A 13,729-nucleotide genomic window follows, 5' to 3' on the forward strand; every position below is an offset into this window, starting at 1 on the left:
CTTAGAGGAAATGCTTTCAGTTTTTCACCATTGAGAATGATGTTTGCTGTGGGTTTGTCGTATATGGCCTTTATTATGTTGAGGTAGGTTCCCTCTATGCCCACTTTCTGGAGAGTTTTTTTATAAGTGGGTGTTGAATTTTCTCAAAAGCTTTTTCTGCATCTATTGAGATGATCATATTGTTTTTCTTCTTCAATCTGTTAATATGGTGTATCACATTGATTGATTTGCATATATTGAAGAATCCTTGCATCCCTGGGATAAATCCCACTTGATCATGGTGTATGATCCTTTTAATGTGTTTTTGGATTCTGTTTGCTAGTATTTTGTTGAGGATTTTTGCATCTATATTCATCAGTGATATTGGTCTGTAATTTTCTTTGTCTGGTTTTGGTATCAGGGTGATGGTGGCCTCATAGAATGAGTTTGAGAGTGTTCCTTCCTCTGCAGTTTTTTGGAAGAGTTTGAGAAGGATGGGTGTTAGCTCTTCTCTAAATGTTTGATAGAATTCACCTGTGAAGCCATCTGGTCCTGGACTTCTGTTTGTTGGAAGATTTTTAATCACCGTCTCAGTTTCATTACTTGTGATTGGTCTGTTCATATTTTCTGTTTCTTCCTGGTTCAGTCTTGGAAGGTTATACCTTTCTAAGAATTTGTCCATTTCTTCCAGATTGTCCATTTTATTGGCATAGAGTTGCTTGTAGTAGTCTCTTAGGATGCTTTGTATTTCTGTGGTGTCCATTGTAACTTTTCCTTTTTCATTTCTAATTTTATTGATTTGAGTCCTCTCCCTCTTTTTCTTGATGAGTCTGGCTAAAGGTTTATCAATTTTGTTTATCTTCTCAAAGAACCAGCTTTTAGTTTTATTGATGTTTGCCATTGTTTTCTTTGTTTCTATTTCATTTATTTCTGCTCTGATCTTTATGATTTCTTTCCTTCAACTAACTTTGGGTTTTGTTTGTTTTTCTTTCTCTAGTTCCTTTGGGTGTAAGGTTAGATTGGTTTTTTGAGATTTCTCTTGTTTCTTGAGGTAGGCTTGTATTGCTACAATCTTCCCTCTTAAAACTGCTTTTGCTGCATCCCATAGGTTTTGGATCATCGTGTTTTCGTTGTCTTTTATCTCTAGGTATTTTTTGGTTTCCTCTTTGATTTCTTCAGGGATCTCTTGGTTATTTAGTAACGTATTGTTTAACCTCTATGTGTTTGTGTTTTTTACGTTTTTTCCCCTGTAATTGATTTCTAATCTCATAGCGTTGTGGTCGGAAAAGATGCTTGATATTTCTGTTTTCTTAAATTTACCAAGGCTTGATTTATGACCCAAGATGTGATCTATCCTGGAGGATGTTCCATGTGCACTTGAGAAGAAAGTGTAATCTGCTGTTTTTGGATGGACTGTCCTATAAATATCAATTAAATCTATCTGGTCTATTATGTCATTTAAAGCTTGTGTTTCTTTATTAATTTTCTGTCTGGATGATCTGTCCATTGAAGTAAGGGAGGTGTTAACGTCCCCCGCTATTATTGTGTTACTGTCAATTTCCTCTTTTATAGCTGTTAGCAGTTGCCTTATGTATTGAGTTGCTTCTATGTTGGGTGCATATATATTTATAACTGTTATATCTTCTTCTTGGATTGATCGCTTGATCATTATGTAGTGTCCTTCTTTGTCTCTTGTAACATTCTTTATTTTTAAGTCTATTTTATCCAATATGAGTATTGCTACTCCAGCTTTCTTTTGATTTTCATTTGCATGGAATATCTTTTTCCATCCCCTCACTTTCAGTCTGTATGTGTTCCTAGGTCTGATGTGGGTCTCTTGTAGACAGCGTATGTATGGGTCTTGTTTTTATATCCATTCAACGAGCCTGTGTCTTTTGGTTGGAGCATTTAATACATTCACGTTTAAGATAATTATCAATATGTATGTTCCTGTTACCATTTTCTTAATTGTTATGGGTTTGTGTTTGTTGGTCCTTTTCTTCTCTTGTGTCTCCCCCTTAGAGAATTTCCTTTAGCATTTGTTGTAGAGCTGATTTGGTGGTGCTGAATTCTCTTAACTTTTGCTTTTCTGTAAAGCTTTTGATTTCTCTGTTGAATTTTAATGAGATCCTTGCCAGGTAGAGTAATCTTGGTTGTAGGTTTTTCCCTTTCATCACTTTAAATATATCGTGCCACTCCCTTCTGGCTTGTAGAGTTTCTGCTGAGAAATCAACTGTTAACCTTATGGGAGTTCCCTTGTATGTTATTTGTTGTTTTCCCTTGTTGCTTTCCATAATTTTTCTTTGTCTTTAATTTTTGTCAATTTGATTACTATGTGTCTCGGCGTGTTTCTCCTTGGGTTTATCCTGCCTGGGACTCTCTGAGCTTCCTGGACTTGGGTGGCTATTTCCTAACCATGTTAGGGACGTTTTCGACTGTAATCTCTTCAGATATTTTCTCGGGTCCTTTCTCTCTCTCTTCTCCTTCTGGGACCCCTATAAATGCGAATGTTGTTGCACTTAATGTTGTCCCAAAGGTCTCTTAGGCTGTCTTCATTTCTTTTCATTGTTTTTTCTTTATTCCATTCCGCAGCAGTGAATTCCACCATTCTGTCTTCCAGGTCACTTATCTGTTCTTTTGCCTGAGTTATTCTGCTATTGATTCCTTCTAGTGTATTTTTCATTTCAGTTATTGTATTGTTCATCTCTGTTTGTTTGTTCTTTAATTCTTCTAGGTCTTTGTTAAACATTTCTTGCATCTTCTCGATCTTTGCCTCCATTCTTTTTCCGAGGTCCTGAATCACCTTCACTGTCATTATTCTGAATTCTTTTTCTGGAAGGTTGCCTATCTCCACTTCATTTAGTTGTTTTTCTGGGGTTTTATCTTGTTACTTCATCTGGTACAAAGTTCTCTGCCTTTTCATTTTGTCTGTCTTTCTGCGAATATGGTTTTCCTTCCACAGGCTGCAGAATTGTTCTTCTTGCTTCTGCTGTCTGCCCTCTTCGTATTGTTCTTTAATTCAACATTGAGATTCATCCATGTTGAGGCATGGAGCAATAGTCAGTTTACACTCAGTTCTGTTATAACATGACATATGTGTTCCTAAGTATCACTGTTATGCAAATTGCATACTGCATACTGAACAATGCAAATTCATGCAATAAAAGCCACAGGTTTCATAGAAAAGGTGGAGTTGGGGTACGTCACTCGAAAACTTAATAAGGGACATTGAAAAGAAGATAGGAACCTAATCTAGATAGTATCACAGTTTTACACATGTTAAATGGTTAAAAACTACATAAGTCCTAAAATAAATCTGACACTTTACCTTTAAAAGAAGGTGAAGTTTGCTTATGGACGTGATCATAGGAAAGGTTGTAGCCTGTGGATTGGTGTGATGTGGTAGAATCTGAAATTGGATATAAGGGTGTAACACCAGATATGAAGAGATGTGGCTCATAACAGGAGGAAAGCTGAGGTAGCTGGTACGTGTTTGAAGTACATGCATGTGTGTATTGTGTGTATTCCTAAACAGTTTGGTTCAGCTGCAGTGTAGTTTTCTCTGTTCATCTAGCATTTTTCACTGCTGAAATCCTGTATAAGAAAATACGAAATTTTTGTTGTGCTCAAATTGTTCCTTAATGTATCAATGGTGTTGCAACAAATTCTTGTGTTCTAAACAAGAGCTGTAACAGAACTGATGGTATTTTCACTGCTGTGTAATGTGCCGCTGTATCACTAAACCACAGTTTATTTGCCATTTGTAATTTGCAGATATATTTGTGTAGCTATAAAATTGTATGAGCAGACATGGTGACAAAGTTAATTATCAAGGTGCTTCTACTGGTAAAACTCTAGATTGATAAATATATTTGATGATATCAAGACACTAGGGTTGATAATCATACACAAATGTTACTAGGCAGCACAACTATGAAAATTCACTCACTCACTAGATTAAAATAAGTTTTCTAAGAAAATCTGAAGCCAGTGGGGCATGCATTATCTATTGTAGCTGGGGGTGAAAATGGTTTTTTACCCTGATATTCAGACTCTCAATTAATCAGTTGTACTCTTATTTATATATCTTTACAGATAATCCACATTTAAAGGTTTGTGTACATGAGATTTGTATCAAAAATATGTCTTCCAACCTTAGTGATACTTTTGAAGGTGAAGAAAGCTCACCATATATAACTTGGAGGACAGAGTCCCTTGCAGGATGGTTTCAATCAAATGTCTAAAATTATTTTGACTTCAGCTTACTGTTTAAATACTTTGGAGGTTTTGGGTTTTTGTTTGTTTGTTTGTTTTTTGCAGGGGTAAGGGGTGCAAGGGTCAAGCTTGAATGTTCAAAGTTAAAGTGGTAGTACCCGTTTTTCTCTTCTTTGTTTTCCTTCCACTTACTATGCCAGGGATTTGAATTATGATATTAATTAATAAGCTCCCTCTTATATCCTAAAAGTGTGAGTTTTAAGAGAAATCAAATACATCTAATATCTTGAATGCATTGGAAAATGGGGATTGCTGTTCAACAGGCTTTTGGTTATTAGCTTTTAGATTTGTTACTCTGTTGTTTGTTTTGAAATTATTTGCCATATTTTCAGTGAGTGGTCCCTCCCATATTAGCCTCTGGTGTACTCCACAGCTCATGTAAGCTGCCAGAAGACAGAGGTTCTTTTTGTTTCAGTAATTTATACTAGACACAGAGCCAAACACAATAGATAAGAGGTAGCAGAGTTTCCCTGTGACTCAGAGGTGAAAACAGAAGAATGATTTAACTTGGCAAAGACAGTTACTTAGATTGTCTGAATTTGCTAATCTTTGTTTTTGATTTGTAAAGTGTTCCTTGTGAAGGAAGGGGCTATTGATGTGCCCAACACCATATTTATTGCAAAAGGGAGGAAATTAAGTAGCTCAAGAACAGAAAACTATTTTGTAGGTTCTGATAAAGCAAGTAATTAAGGTTTCAGATTGAAAGTAACTTTGATCAAAAGTTGAATTCCATGACACCGTAGAACCTTGGTGTTTATATGTATAAATCAGTGTTTTCTGTCTTCTGTAGTTTGTAGGTTCTTTGTTATAGCTTTTGCTCTTGCCAGTGGGGTCTGAGCACTGCTTACCCTGAGCAGATGAGGAGTTTGCTCAGAAAATCCAGGATGGTAACTTATAACAAGGTTATCAAACAGATTACCAAACAAATATCTTATGTGATATCGTCTACATATATGAGAAGTAAGTTAGGAACAGTATTTAATTCACTTTGTTTGACAGAAGGTTCTGGCATGTTTGCAAGACAAGTCTCTAAGGTCATTTTTTCTATGTGAAATGCACATTAGTTTGTGACATCAGCTCCGTAAAGTACCTGGCGTATCCAGATAATATGCTGCCTGAGGCATGTGTATCAGGAGCAGCGTCGTTTTCCTTCCAGCAGGTGCTTTCAGGGATTACTGCTTTCTGACTCCAGGAATTGGCTCCATGGTAGTATCTTCTAGATTACATTAGAGCTGTGGTTCCTGGACCTGAGTGTCAGCCCCACCTGGGAACTTGCAAGGAATGCCAACTCTAAGGCTCCAGCCCAGTCCTTCTGAATCAGAAACTGTTTATATACTGTTTTTATATGCACTACACTGTATTCCATTTTTCCTTTATTTGAGATGCACATTGCAAATGTATAGAAACATTGAGAGAGTTGTAAAACAGATATCCATTGTAGACTTTTTTCTTGTACCTAAAAAGGATTTTGGAAAAACTGCATCAAATATTGGAGTTAGGGCACTTAAATTAACTACTGCCATGCCACTTTGACAAAATTAGCTATGGAAATGAGTCAGATAACCACTGGAATTATTTTTTAATTGATCTGATCAAATTTCCAGTTATTTTGACCCATCTGAGATTTGGTCAAATTAAGTTTGATACTCATAATAGGACAATTTAGAAAGACAGCGGCAGTTCTTTAGAAGTTTCATGAGCAATATAGAATTGCAGAACTAGAAGCAACCTCCAGTCTTGAGCTTTGTTCCAGAAAGGATTAGGAGTTGGGATTGTTTAGTTTGGAAAAGAGAAATAGGGTCACTATAAGGGACATAAAATATTTGTACTATTGGAAGAAATAAGGATAACAACTTTTTGTTTTGTTTTAATTTAGGCAGACAGGTCAGATAGGTATTTTTTTAAGGCTCAATGTAAAGGAAGAACTTTCTAGCAATTAAGAGATACCAAAATATGTAATGGCCTTTCTCTCAGTTGTAAATATCTCATCACCAAGAGGTGAAAGGCAAGGTGAGATGATTCACTGGGGATGCTACAGAATGGTAGACAAAAGTGTTAATATTCTGCCATATCTGATATTCTGCCATTCTGCATATAATCCACAGGGAAAAGGAACTCAAGAATTCCTATCTTCATAGTCTAGTATAGACCCAACACATGTGATGAAAAACACCTGGTACTTTCCTCAGCCAGCAATGACAACTTGATGCAGGAAACAAAATCTGTAGGTGATAATCCATTGTCAGAATGCTGACTCCCACAAATAAAACGAAATGCCATTAGGATGAAAAGAGGGGATAGGGCTCTCCTCTTAACTATGAGAGGGGGAAAAAAGAGGAGAAGAAAAAGAAAAGACATCGAAATAGATTAAAAGTCTAGTTACTAAAGGAATTTTCTTCCACATGTGGAATAAGTAACCAAGAACAAGAATAGGGGCCTGCCCTTTTTATTTCATTTTCAAGTTTATAAGAAAACATTTTACATCTCTCCAATTTTGGACCTCTTAGGGTCTTCAGAAAATCATTTTCTGAGCAGTCGTAAAGAACTGGCAACAACATAACACTGATTTTAAGCACTCTAAATACAGGAAAGAGGACTAGAGTAACACAAAGCCAAAAGTCAGGTTTTAGCCAGCCCCGGGAAGCCACGCGTCTTCAGGAAGTGAGGCTGCTCAAAATATAGTGTATTTACTTTGCTGCCGCTACTAGCTCTCATCCTAGTCCTTGAGTTCTGATTGACTTCTTTTTCCTTTGTACCCTACATCAAGGGATCCATGGGGCTGGAGGGGCAGAGGAGGGGTAGTGTGAAAAGGTAGCTAGTAGTCCTCCCCAACACTCTGGAGAGATGGTTCAGAGCAATCTTAGAAGCCAAAGAAGTCGTAACAGTGTAATTTTCCTAACTGCCATTTCTTGAACACCTTATATATCAGATGCTGTACTGGGTACTGGCTATTCTTTGTGAGCTTATGTAGACCATCTCTCAGTAGATTTAAATAGGTTTCCATGAGATTTGAACTCTATAGACACCATGTATAATGGATTGGTGCTCTAACCGATAACTTAAAGATCTCACAGCTTGCAGGCCTCCTGTCAGCTTTTGAGAGTCCAGCCGGGCTTCATCTTAGATAAAATTGTGAGTAGTCATGGCAGATATCAGGCCTTTACTCCCTGCTTCCCCACCTCTGGTTTAGAGTAATTATCTAGTATGCATTTGTTAATGGCTAGGTTACCTATCTTGACAGTTCTCTGTAAGAGTTGGCGCTCTGTCAACGTCCTGTCCCCTCGCCAGCGTCTGTTCCTGTCTGGAGGTGCGCCCTCTTAGTATCCTCCAGGTTACCTGTTCTCTGACTCCCAAGCCAAATCAAACAAAAATATGTGATCTCCTCCACAGCGTTCTTGTTGACAGCAGGTCTGCCATGGGAACCTCTATTCCTGAATTAAGGAATTGCACCAGAATCATCTCCATGCTGACTGTCTGCGAACCCGTGCTGCTAAGTGCTTATCCTCCCATGTTGTTTGGTTTGGGCTAAGGATCCATAACTTTGGCATTTTCGCTCTCAAATATCAAATAATGTATTTCAAATCCCAGTGTTCTCCTGTTGTATTAAGATTTTTTTCATTTATCTGACTAGCTGTCTTGTAGTGATATAAAATTTCTTTATCCCCTAGGGAAAAGTTAGCCATCGGATGCCGCCAGCTGGTTGAGATGGAACATACCATGCAACAGTGCAATGCCTCCGTCTATACGGAGGCCAAAAACAGGGGATGGTGTGGAGACATGCTCAACTATAGAACCTAAGTGCTGATTTTGTAACTTAGAAGGAACTGCATCTGTCTTCAAGAACAACAGAGTAGCTTTCAACCTTTTGTGCCAAACCCGGGAGACTTGCAAGAAATGTCTCAAATGTCAATGTCTCATAGGCACAAAAAGATGATTGCCTATTACCGACAGTCTCATTGAGGTTCTAATGCATCCATTGTGGGATAAACTGTGAACTCAACTCGTCTGAGGTTGACTTTACTTCCCTACCTCTACTCCTAATACTGAGCCAGTGTGTCTAAGGAAAGGAGAGCCATCTTTTTGGTCATCTTAGGGCAAGAGCCACTGCGGCATCTGAGGAAGGCCCAGGACACAGTGTTAGCGTCTCTCTCAACAATAAATATGGGTTTGTGACCAGAGACGTTTCCAAACCTCAAGAAAGAATTAGGACATGACCATGCTCACCATATTCCACAAGAGAAATCTTACCCTGGGCTGTTTTATGATCAAACTGTCTTCCATGTAGACCTGGTGAAGTAATACGTACGTATCCCTTCCACATCCCCCAAGGTAAGGGAAGTAGAATTTTGACTTCAGCTCCAACTTGCTACAGTGGCCTCTTTTCTTCCCTGGCCTTGTCACTTTTCAGTGCATTTCTCATGGGAAAAACAGGGAGACCCCTCTGCTCAGTGTCCTCGTAAATGTGAAACAGCATGGATTTATCAGGTAGCAGTGGCTGATGTTTGCCCCTGGCTAAACCAAGTGTTTAACTGACTTCTTATTTAGTTATACCATAAGTTGGAAATCCTTGTTTACTAAAGTATATTATGCTTTTGTTAATACATTAGATTAAATCTAATTTGGTATTCTATTATAAATGTTAATTTATTTTTTTAAAAAAGCAGTGAATTATTTTTAGTGATTTTGCTTTTCATTTTACTTCCAAATTTTGTTTCTGAACTGCATACAGGTATGATTATAAAAGTGAACCTCCAATGAAAGAGAACTATGCAGGATGCCCACTAGCAGGAAGAAGGATCCGATGAGCTTTGTTTGCTTAGAAAGCCACACCTCCTCCTGGGGCTCAAAGTGCCCTCAGGGGTATGAGCCTGGGTAGGAGAAGCTGCCAGAGCATCTCTGCTGTCTGCCTCTTTCCTTTTCCTCCCTGAGGAGCCAAGAAAGCATCCCCTCCTCCTATCAAAGATTTCTTCAGACTTTTGTCCCTCTGCTGCTTCTAGTTGTTACTGAGTTTTGCTCTGCTCTGTTTTTGTTGCTGTTGTTGTTGTTTTGGTCGCAGCTTGCAGGATCTTAGTTCCCTGACTAGGGATTGAACGGTGGGCCACTGCAGTGAAAGCGCAGAGTCCTAACCACTGGACCTCCAGGGAACTCCCTGCTGTGCTTCATTACCTCCCTTTTTCTCTCTTATCTTTTTAGGAAATTTCTTTTCACTCCTATCATCTGAATACTTATACGTATTTCACCCTATGCGTGTGGATTTTAATTTTATCCTAATCTATGTGTCTTTCACTTTGTTAATTTGTCAATTTTCAACCTTTTTTAAATATTTATTTTGATACGTGAAAATGTTTTTTAACTTTCTAGTCTTGTTTTTATCTTTAGAAGACATTCTTTAAAATTTTTTTAGTGTTTGTTTCTTTGAAATGTCAGGGTTTTTTTGGGTTTTTTCCTTCTTTTTGTTGCCTTCTTTTCTTATCTTAAACTTTAATTTATACTTTTTTTCTAACAGTCCAGTGTGGGAGTTGAGGGATCCCTTTCCTCCCATCCCCTGCTCTTTCTTTTCTGGGTCTCGCCTCTGGATTGGAGTAACTCAGTTGACATAAGGATCATAAGCCCTACCTTGATAAGTTTGTTTTCATGGGAAATGATCATATCTTTAGAACTTCAGGTTTTAAAATCTCCATTCAGTATACATAGCTATTATATTTTGGGCAGAAGCTTCATAAGCATGCCATGAACCAGAAGGGACTGATGGGAAAGGTCCCTTGAGGGCAAGGGCTCTCTACATAAAGTCTTGCCTTAGTGAGGAGCTGGTGATAACTTCCTGAGAAGCATCCCTGAGGATTATGACAGCAAAGTTCCTGGAACCATTTTACACTAGCCTTTTCCAGCTTACTTCCACGAGATAGTCCATTTCCTCCTGGAAAGGACCAGGGAGGGTCCTCTGGCTTGGCCAGGCCACAGCTCTTCCAGCATTCTGAGCCAAAGAAAAGTTGGCTAAAGACTTAGAGTCTGTTGTGCCCTACTGGGTCCTCCTGTTAGGACCTGCAGTGGGCAGTTGGGACTGCACAGATTGGAACTTCACAGATGGATTAATTTCACTTTCCTATCATTGCCTTTGCCTGTCATATGAAAGACAGGGGACACAAGACAAACCTGAAACTTTATTTCCTTGATCTTTTAGCCATCATCTTAAAACATAAATCCTTTCACCCTTTCAGGGTTGATCCACAATTATTTAGTGTCGTGGTCTCCCTTAAGAACCTAGCTCTCATTGTTCATACTCCTGATGTGACATCTCCCCAAGCCCACCTATCTATTGGAGCCTTTTAGCTCCCTACCGTGTGAGGTGGGATGAAGTTACCTTTTTCTTCTTAGAGAGAATATACCTCACTATTGAATAATGAAATGCATCTTCCACTTAGGAAGTGCTGCCACCCATACTCCTTTTCTGATTTAGATTGGACTGACAGTCCAGTCTCCCTCCCAGTTGGTGGCTCTTTAAGCCATTTTGCCAACAAACAAACAACAGAAAACCCCACTCCAGTGAAAATAAGCAACTCCATGAGCTTAAGCAGAATTTACAGCTATGAACCTAGAAGGTAAGGTAATATAAGACACTCAAATCTCAGCTACCAACATGGCTCAGTGTTTCTAACTACAAACCAAATTCAATATCCTAGCCTTCACAACTCTATTGTAGACTAGTGGTTATCGGCTGAACTACAATAACTCAGTACATAACCCTTGCATGGCCAGTGGGGATGAACGGTTCCCTGATGTGATTTCTAGTCAGGTAAAATATTGACATGTCCTAGACTTTTTTAAAAAGGCTTTTCCTTTAAAGGTTTGGTTAAGCTAGAAAGACAAAACTTTTTCAGGTGTAAAACTGTAGTTTTGAGTTTTGTCAAACACAATCCCATAATCACCAGCACACTCAAGTAATGAGTTCCATTGCCCCTCGAAATTCCCTTGTCCCCCTTTGTAGGCAACTCCCATCCCCATCTCAGAAAGCCGTTGATGTGTCTGCTAGCCATGTAGCTCTCTTTCCCAGAATGCTACACAAATGGAGGCTTTTGAAGCCGGCTTTTCACTTAGCGTGATGCTTCTGAGGACCCATCCGTGTTGTTTCATCAATAAGTACTTCGCTTTTTATTGCTGAGTAGTATTCCATTGTACTGTTGTACCCTTCCGTTCATTCACCAGTTGGAAGGATATTTGAATTTTCAGTTTTTGGTGATTATGAATAAAGCTGCTATATTCATACACAGGTTTCTGTAAGAACACGTTTTCATTTCACTTGGATAAATACCTAGGAATGGGATTACTGTGTCATAGGATATTTAACTTTATAAAACACTGTCAAACTTTTTCCAGACTGACCTTACAATTTTGTAATTCCTCCAGCAATTTGAGAGCTCCAGTTGTCATTTTGCTTCTTACATTTTCCTAATGATCTGACAGTAAGCATGTTTTCATGTTATTATTAGACTCCATTTATCTTCTTTGGTGGAGTGTCTTGTTCCAAACCTTTTGCCCATTTGAAAACTGGATTGTTTTATTGAGCTTAGAGAGCTCTGGATGCAAATCCCTTATCAGATATTTTCTTTCAAGCCTGTACCTTTTAAGGACTTCGCACCACTTTTGGTTAAGATAGAGACAACACTTGCATAATGCAGAAGGTAGATCTTACTATCATGATTTGAGAGTAGCCTTAATGGATAGCTGGCCCTGTTAATTATTGATTGGATGACCACCATTACGTTTCATAGATGCCTTCAAACTTGGCAACTCTTATTCTTAACTTGCAGGACAGTTCAGTTCATCTCTTAAGAGGTTTCAGTCTCTCACTCACTGAAGTTTGGTATTCTGTGTGCCTTTTTCCAGGCTAAAATTGTATTAGTCCTGTTGTTCTCTCTGAGCAAATGTGTAGCCATCTATTCTTGTATTTCCACAAGATAATCAACCCTGTATATACTCAGCTTAATAACTGAGCTTTTGCTTCTCACCCTTATTCAAACCCCCAATAGAGCACTGAGCTCCTAACAGTGAAGCCTAAGTACTTTATTGGCCATTGTGCTAGTAACAGTAAGTTAAAGAACCCATGATATGCACTTGAGTACATCCCTCTCTTTATGTACTCTACTTATTGCTCAATGTATCATTATCATTTTTAAGACTCTTAAGAAACTTCTGGTCTTATTAAGAAAACTGATGCTTCACAGTAATTGCTTTTTAACCTTCAGATAATTTATTTAATAGGTCTCCTGTTAACAGGACCAAATTTGTGGCTTGGCCTTACTAAGTATTTGAGATTGATATATTCGATTCATATATTGGTATTTCCTCCTCTTTTTTCACTCAGTTAATTTACCCTGTATCTTAAGTCTCAATGAGAGACTCTTCAAATCCTTTTTTGAAACAAAGTAGGTTACAAAAAATTGACTAATACTATAGAGACCGTGTTTTCTGTGACTCAGTCTTCTAAAGGCAACTCTGGAATTACAGTAATGTCCTAGAGGGACTTTCTCCGTTGCCTACTTCAGTTTTAAGTTAAGAGTTCTGAGATCTGGAGGGATTATAGGGTGTACACCTAATATATTAAGCACTAATTATATTCCCAAATCCAGGTCTTTTCCTAAAATATGATTATGTAAGGAATTCTGAAACAGTGAAAATGGTAAAGTATTTAAGACATACTAGAAGCCAAAAATCAAAACCCTATCCTTGAAAATCACAATAAAAGAATTTATTGTGATTTATACTTGAGTATAATCAATTGTTTTGTTAATTCAAACAGGTATTTTATAGTTTTGCTACTCTTTTTAGGGATCTAGTCTAGTATGTTTTGTGCATTATTACTATTGATTACAAGAGTGGTTATTACCAATATCATTTCTAAACTATTCCAAAACCCATACTGGTTTAAAAAAAAAAATTCTTTAATTTATGCTGAGGCTATGCTATTTTCTCCTTCCCTCAAAAAAAAAAAAAAATTACCTTTTAAATGTGGATAAACAGAACTGGTCACTGAACACTATTTTTTTTCTTTATGAAACCTTCTTATATTCAAAACATACTTAACATAATTTTAGCTACCAAACTACCTGTTTGGCATCAATGGTAATATAGGTAAACTTTGACCCAAAGTATTCCCACATATTATTGCATTAAGCATGTTACATAGGAATTGAGAAGTGATTTCAAGGATTTTACACTGACTCCCCCTACTAAAATCTTCTTATCTCCTTGTGCTAAATAAACAGAACATATACAGATCTATTTTTAAAATATTCATCATATTAGGCAAATTCAAATCTGCCAACCCAGTTTTAGTCCAGAACCAAACCAGTGATAGTCAGGAACTACACACCCACCAGGCGAACTGATTTCCTTTCTTGTTGGTTCTCTGTGGGATAGATGAGTGAAATAAGGGGTCAAAGTCCCAGTGGAACATTTGTAAAAAAAATACCTGGGC

The 13,729-nt window shown here is 37.9% G+C and overlaps 1 protein-coding gene across 7 annotated transcripts in view; it reads left to right on the forward strand.

Moving 5' to 3' along the window:
* Positions 1-11,439, forward strand: part of SWT1 (SWT1 RNA endoribonuclease homolog) — a 113,704-nt gene extending 102,265 nt beyond the window's left edge. For all 7 annotated transcript variants that reach the window (XM_007166962.2, XM_007166964.2, XM_007166967.2 and 4 more), the window contains one exon: positions 7,923-11,439. In XM_007166962.2, coding sequence (XP_007167024.1) covers positions 7,923-8,052 — 130 coding nt within the window. In that variant the 3' untranslated portion in view covers positions 8,053-11,439. The remainder of the gene's footprint in view (positions 1-7,922) is intronic.
* Positions 11,440-13,729: the final 2,290 nt, after the last annotated feature.

This window comes from Balaenoptera acutorostrata, chromosome 1 (genome assembly GCF_949987535.1).
Source record: "Balaenoptera acutorostrata chromosome 1, mBalAcu1.1, whole genome shotgun sequence".
In the NCBI taxonomy this organism is placed as follows: Eukaryota; Metazoa; Chordata; class Mammalia; order Artiodactyla; family Balaenopteridae; genus Balaenoptera; species Balaenoptera acutorostrata.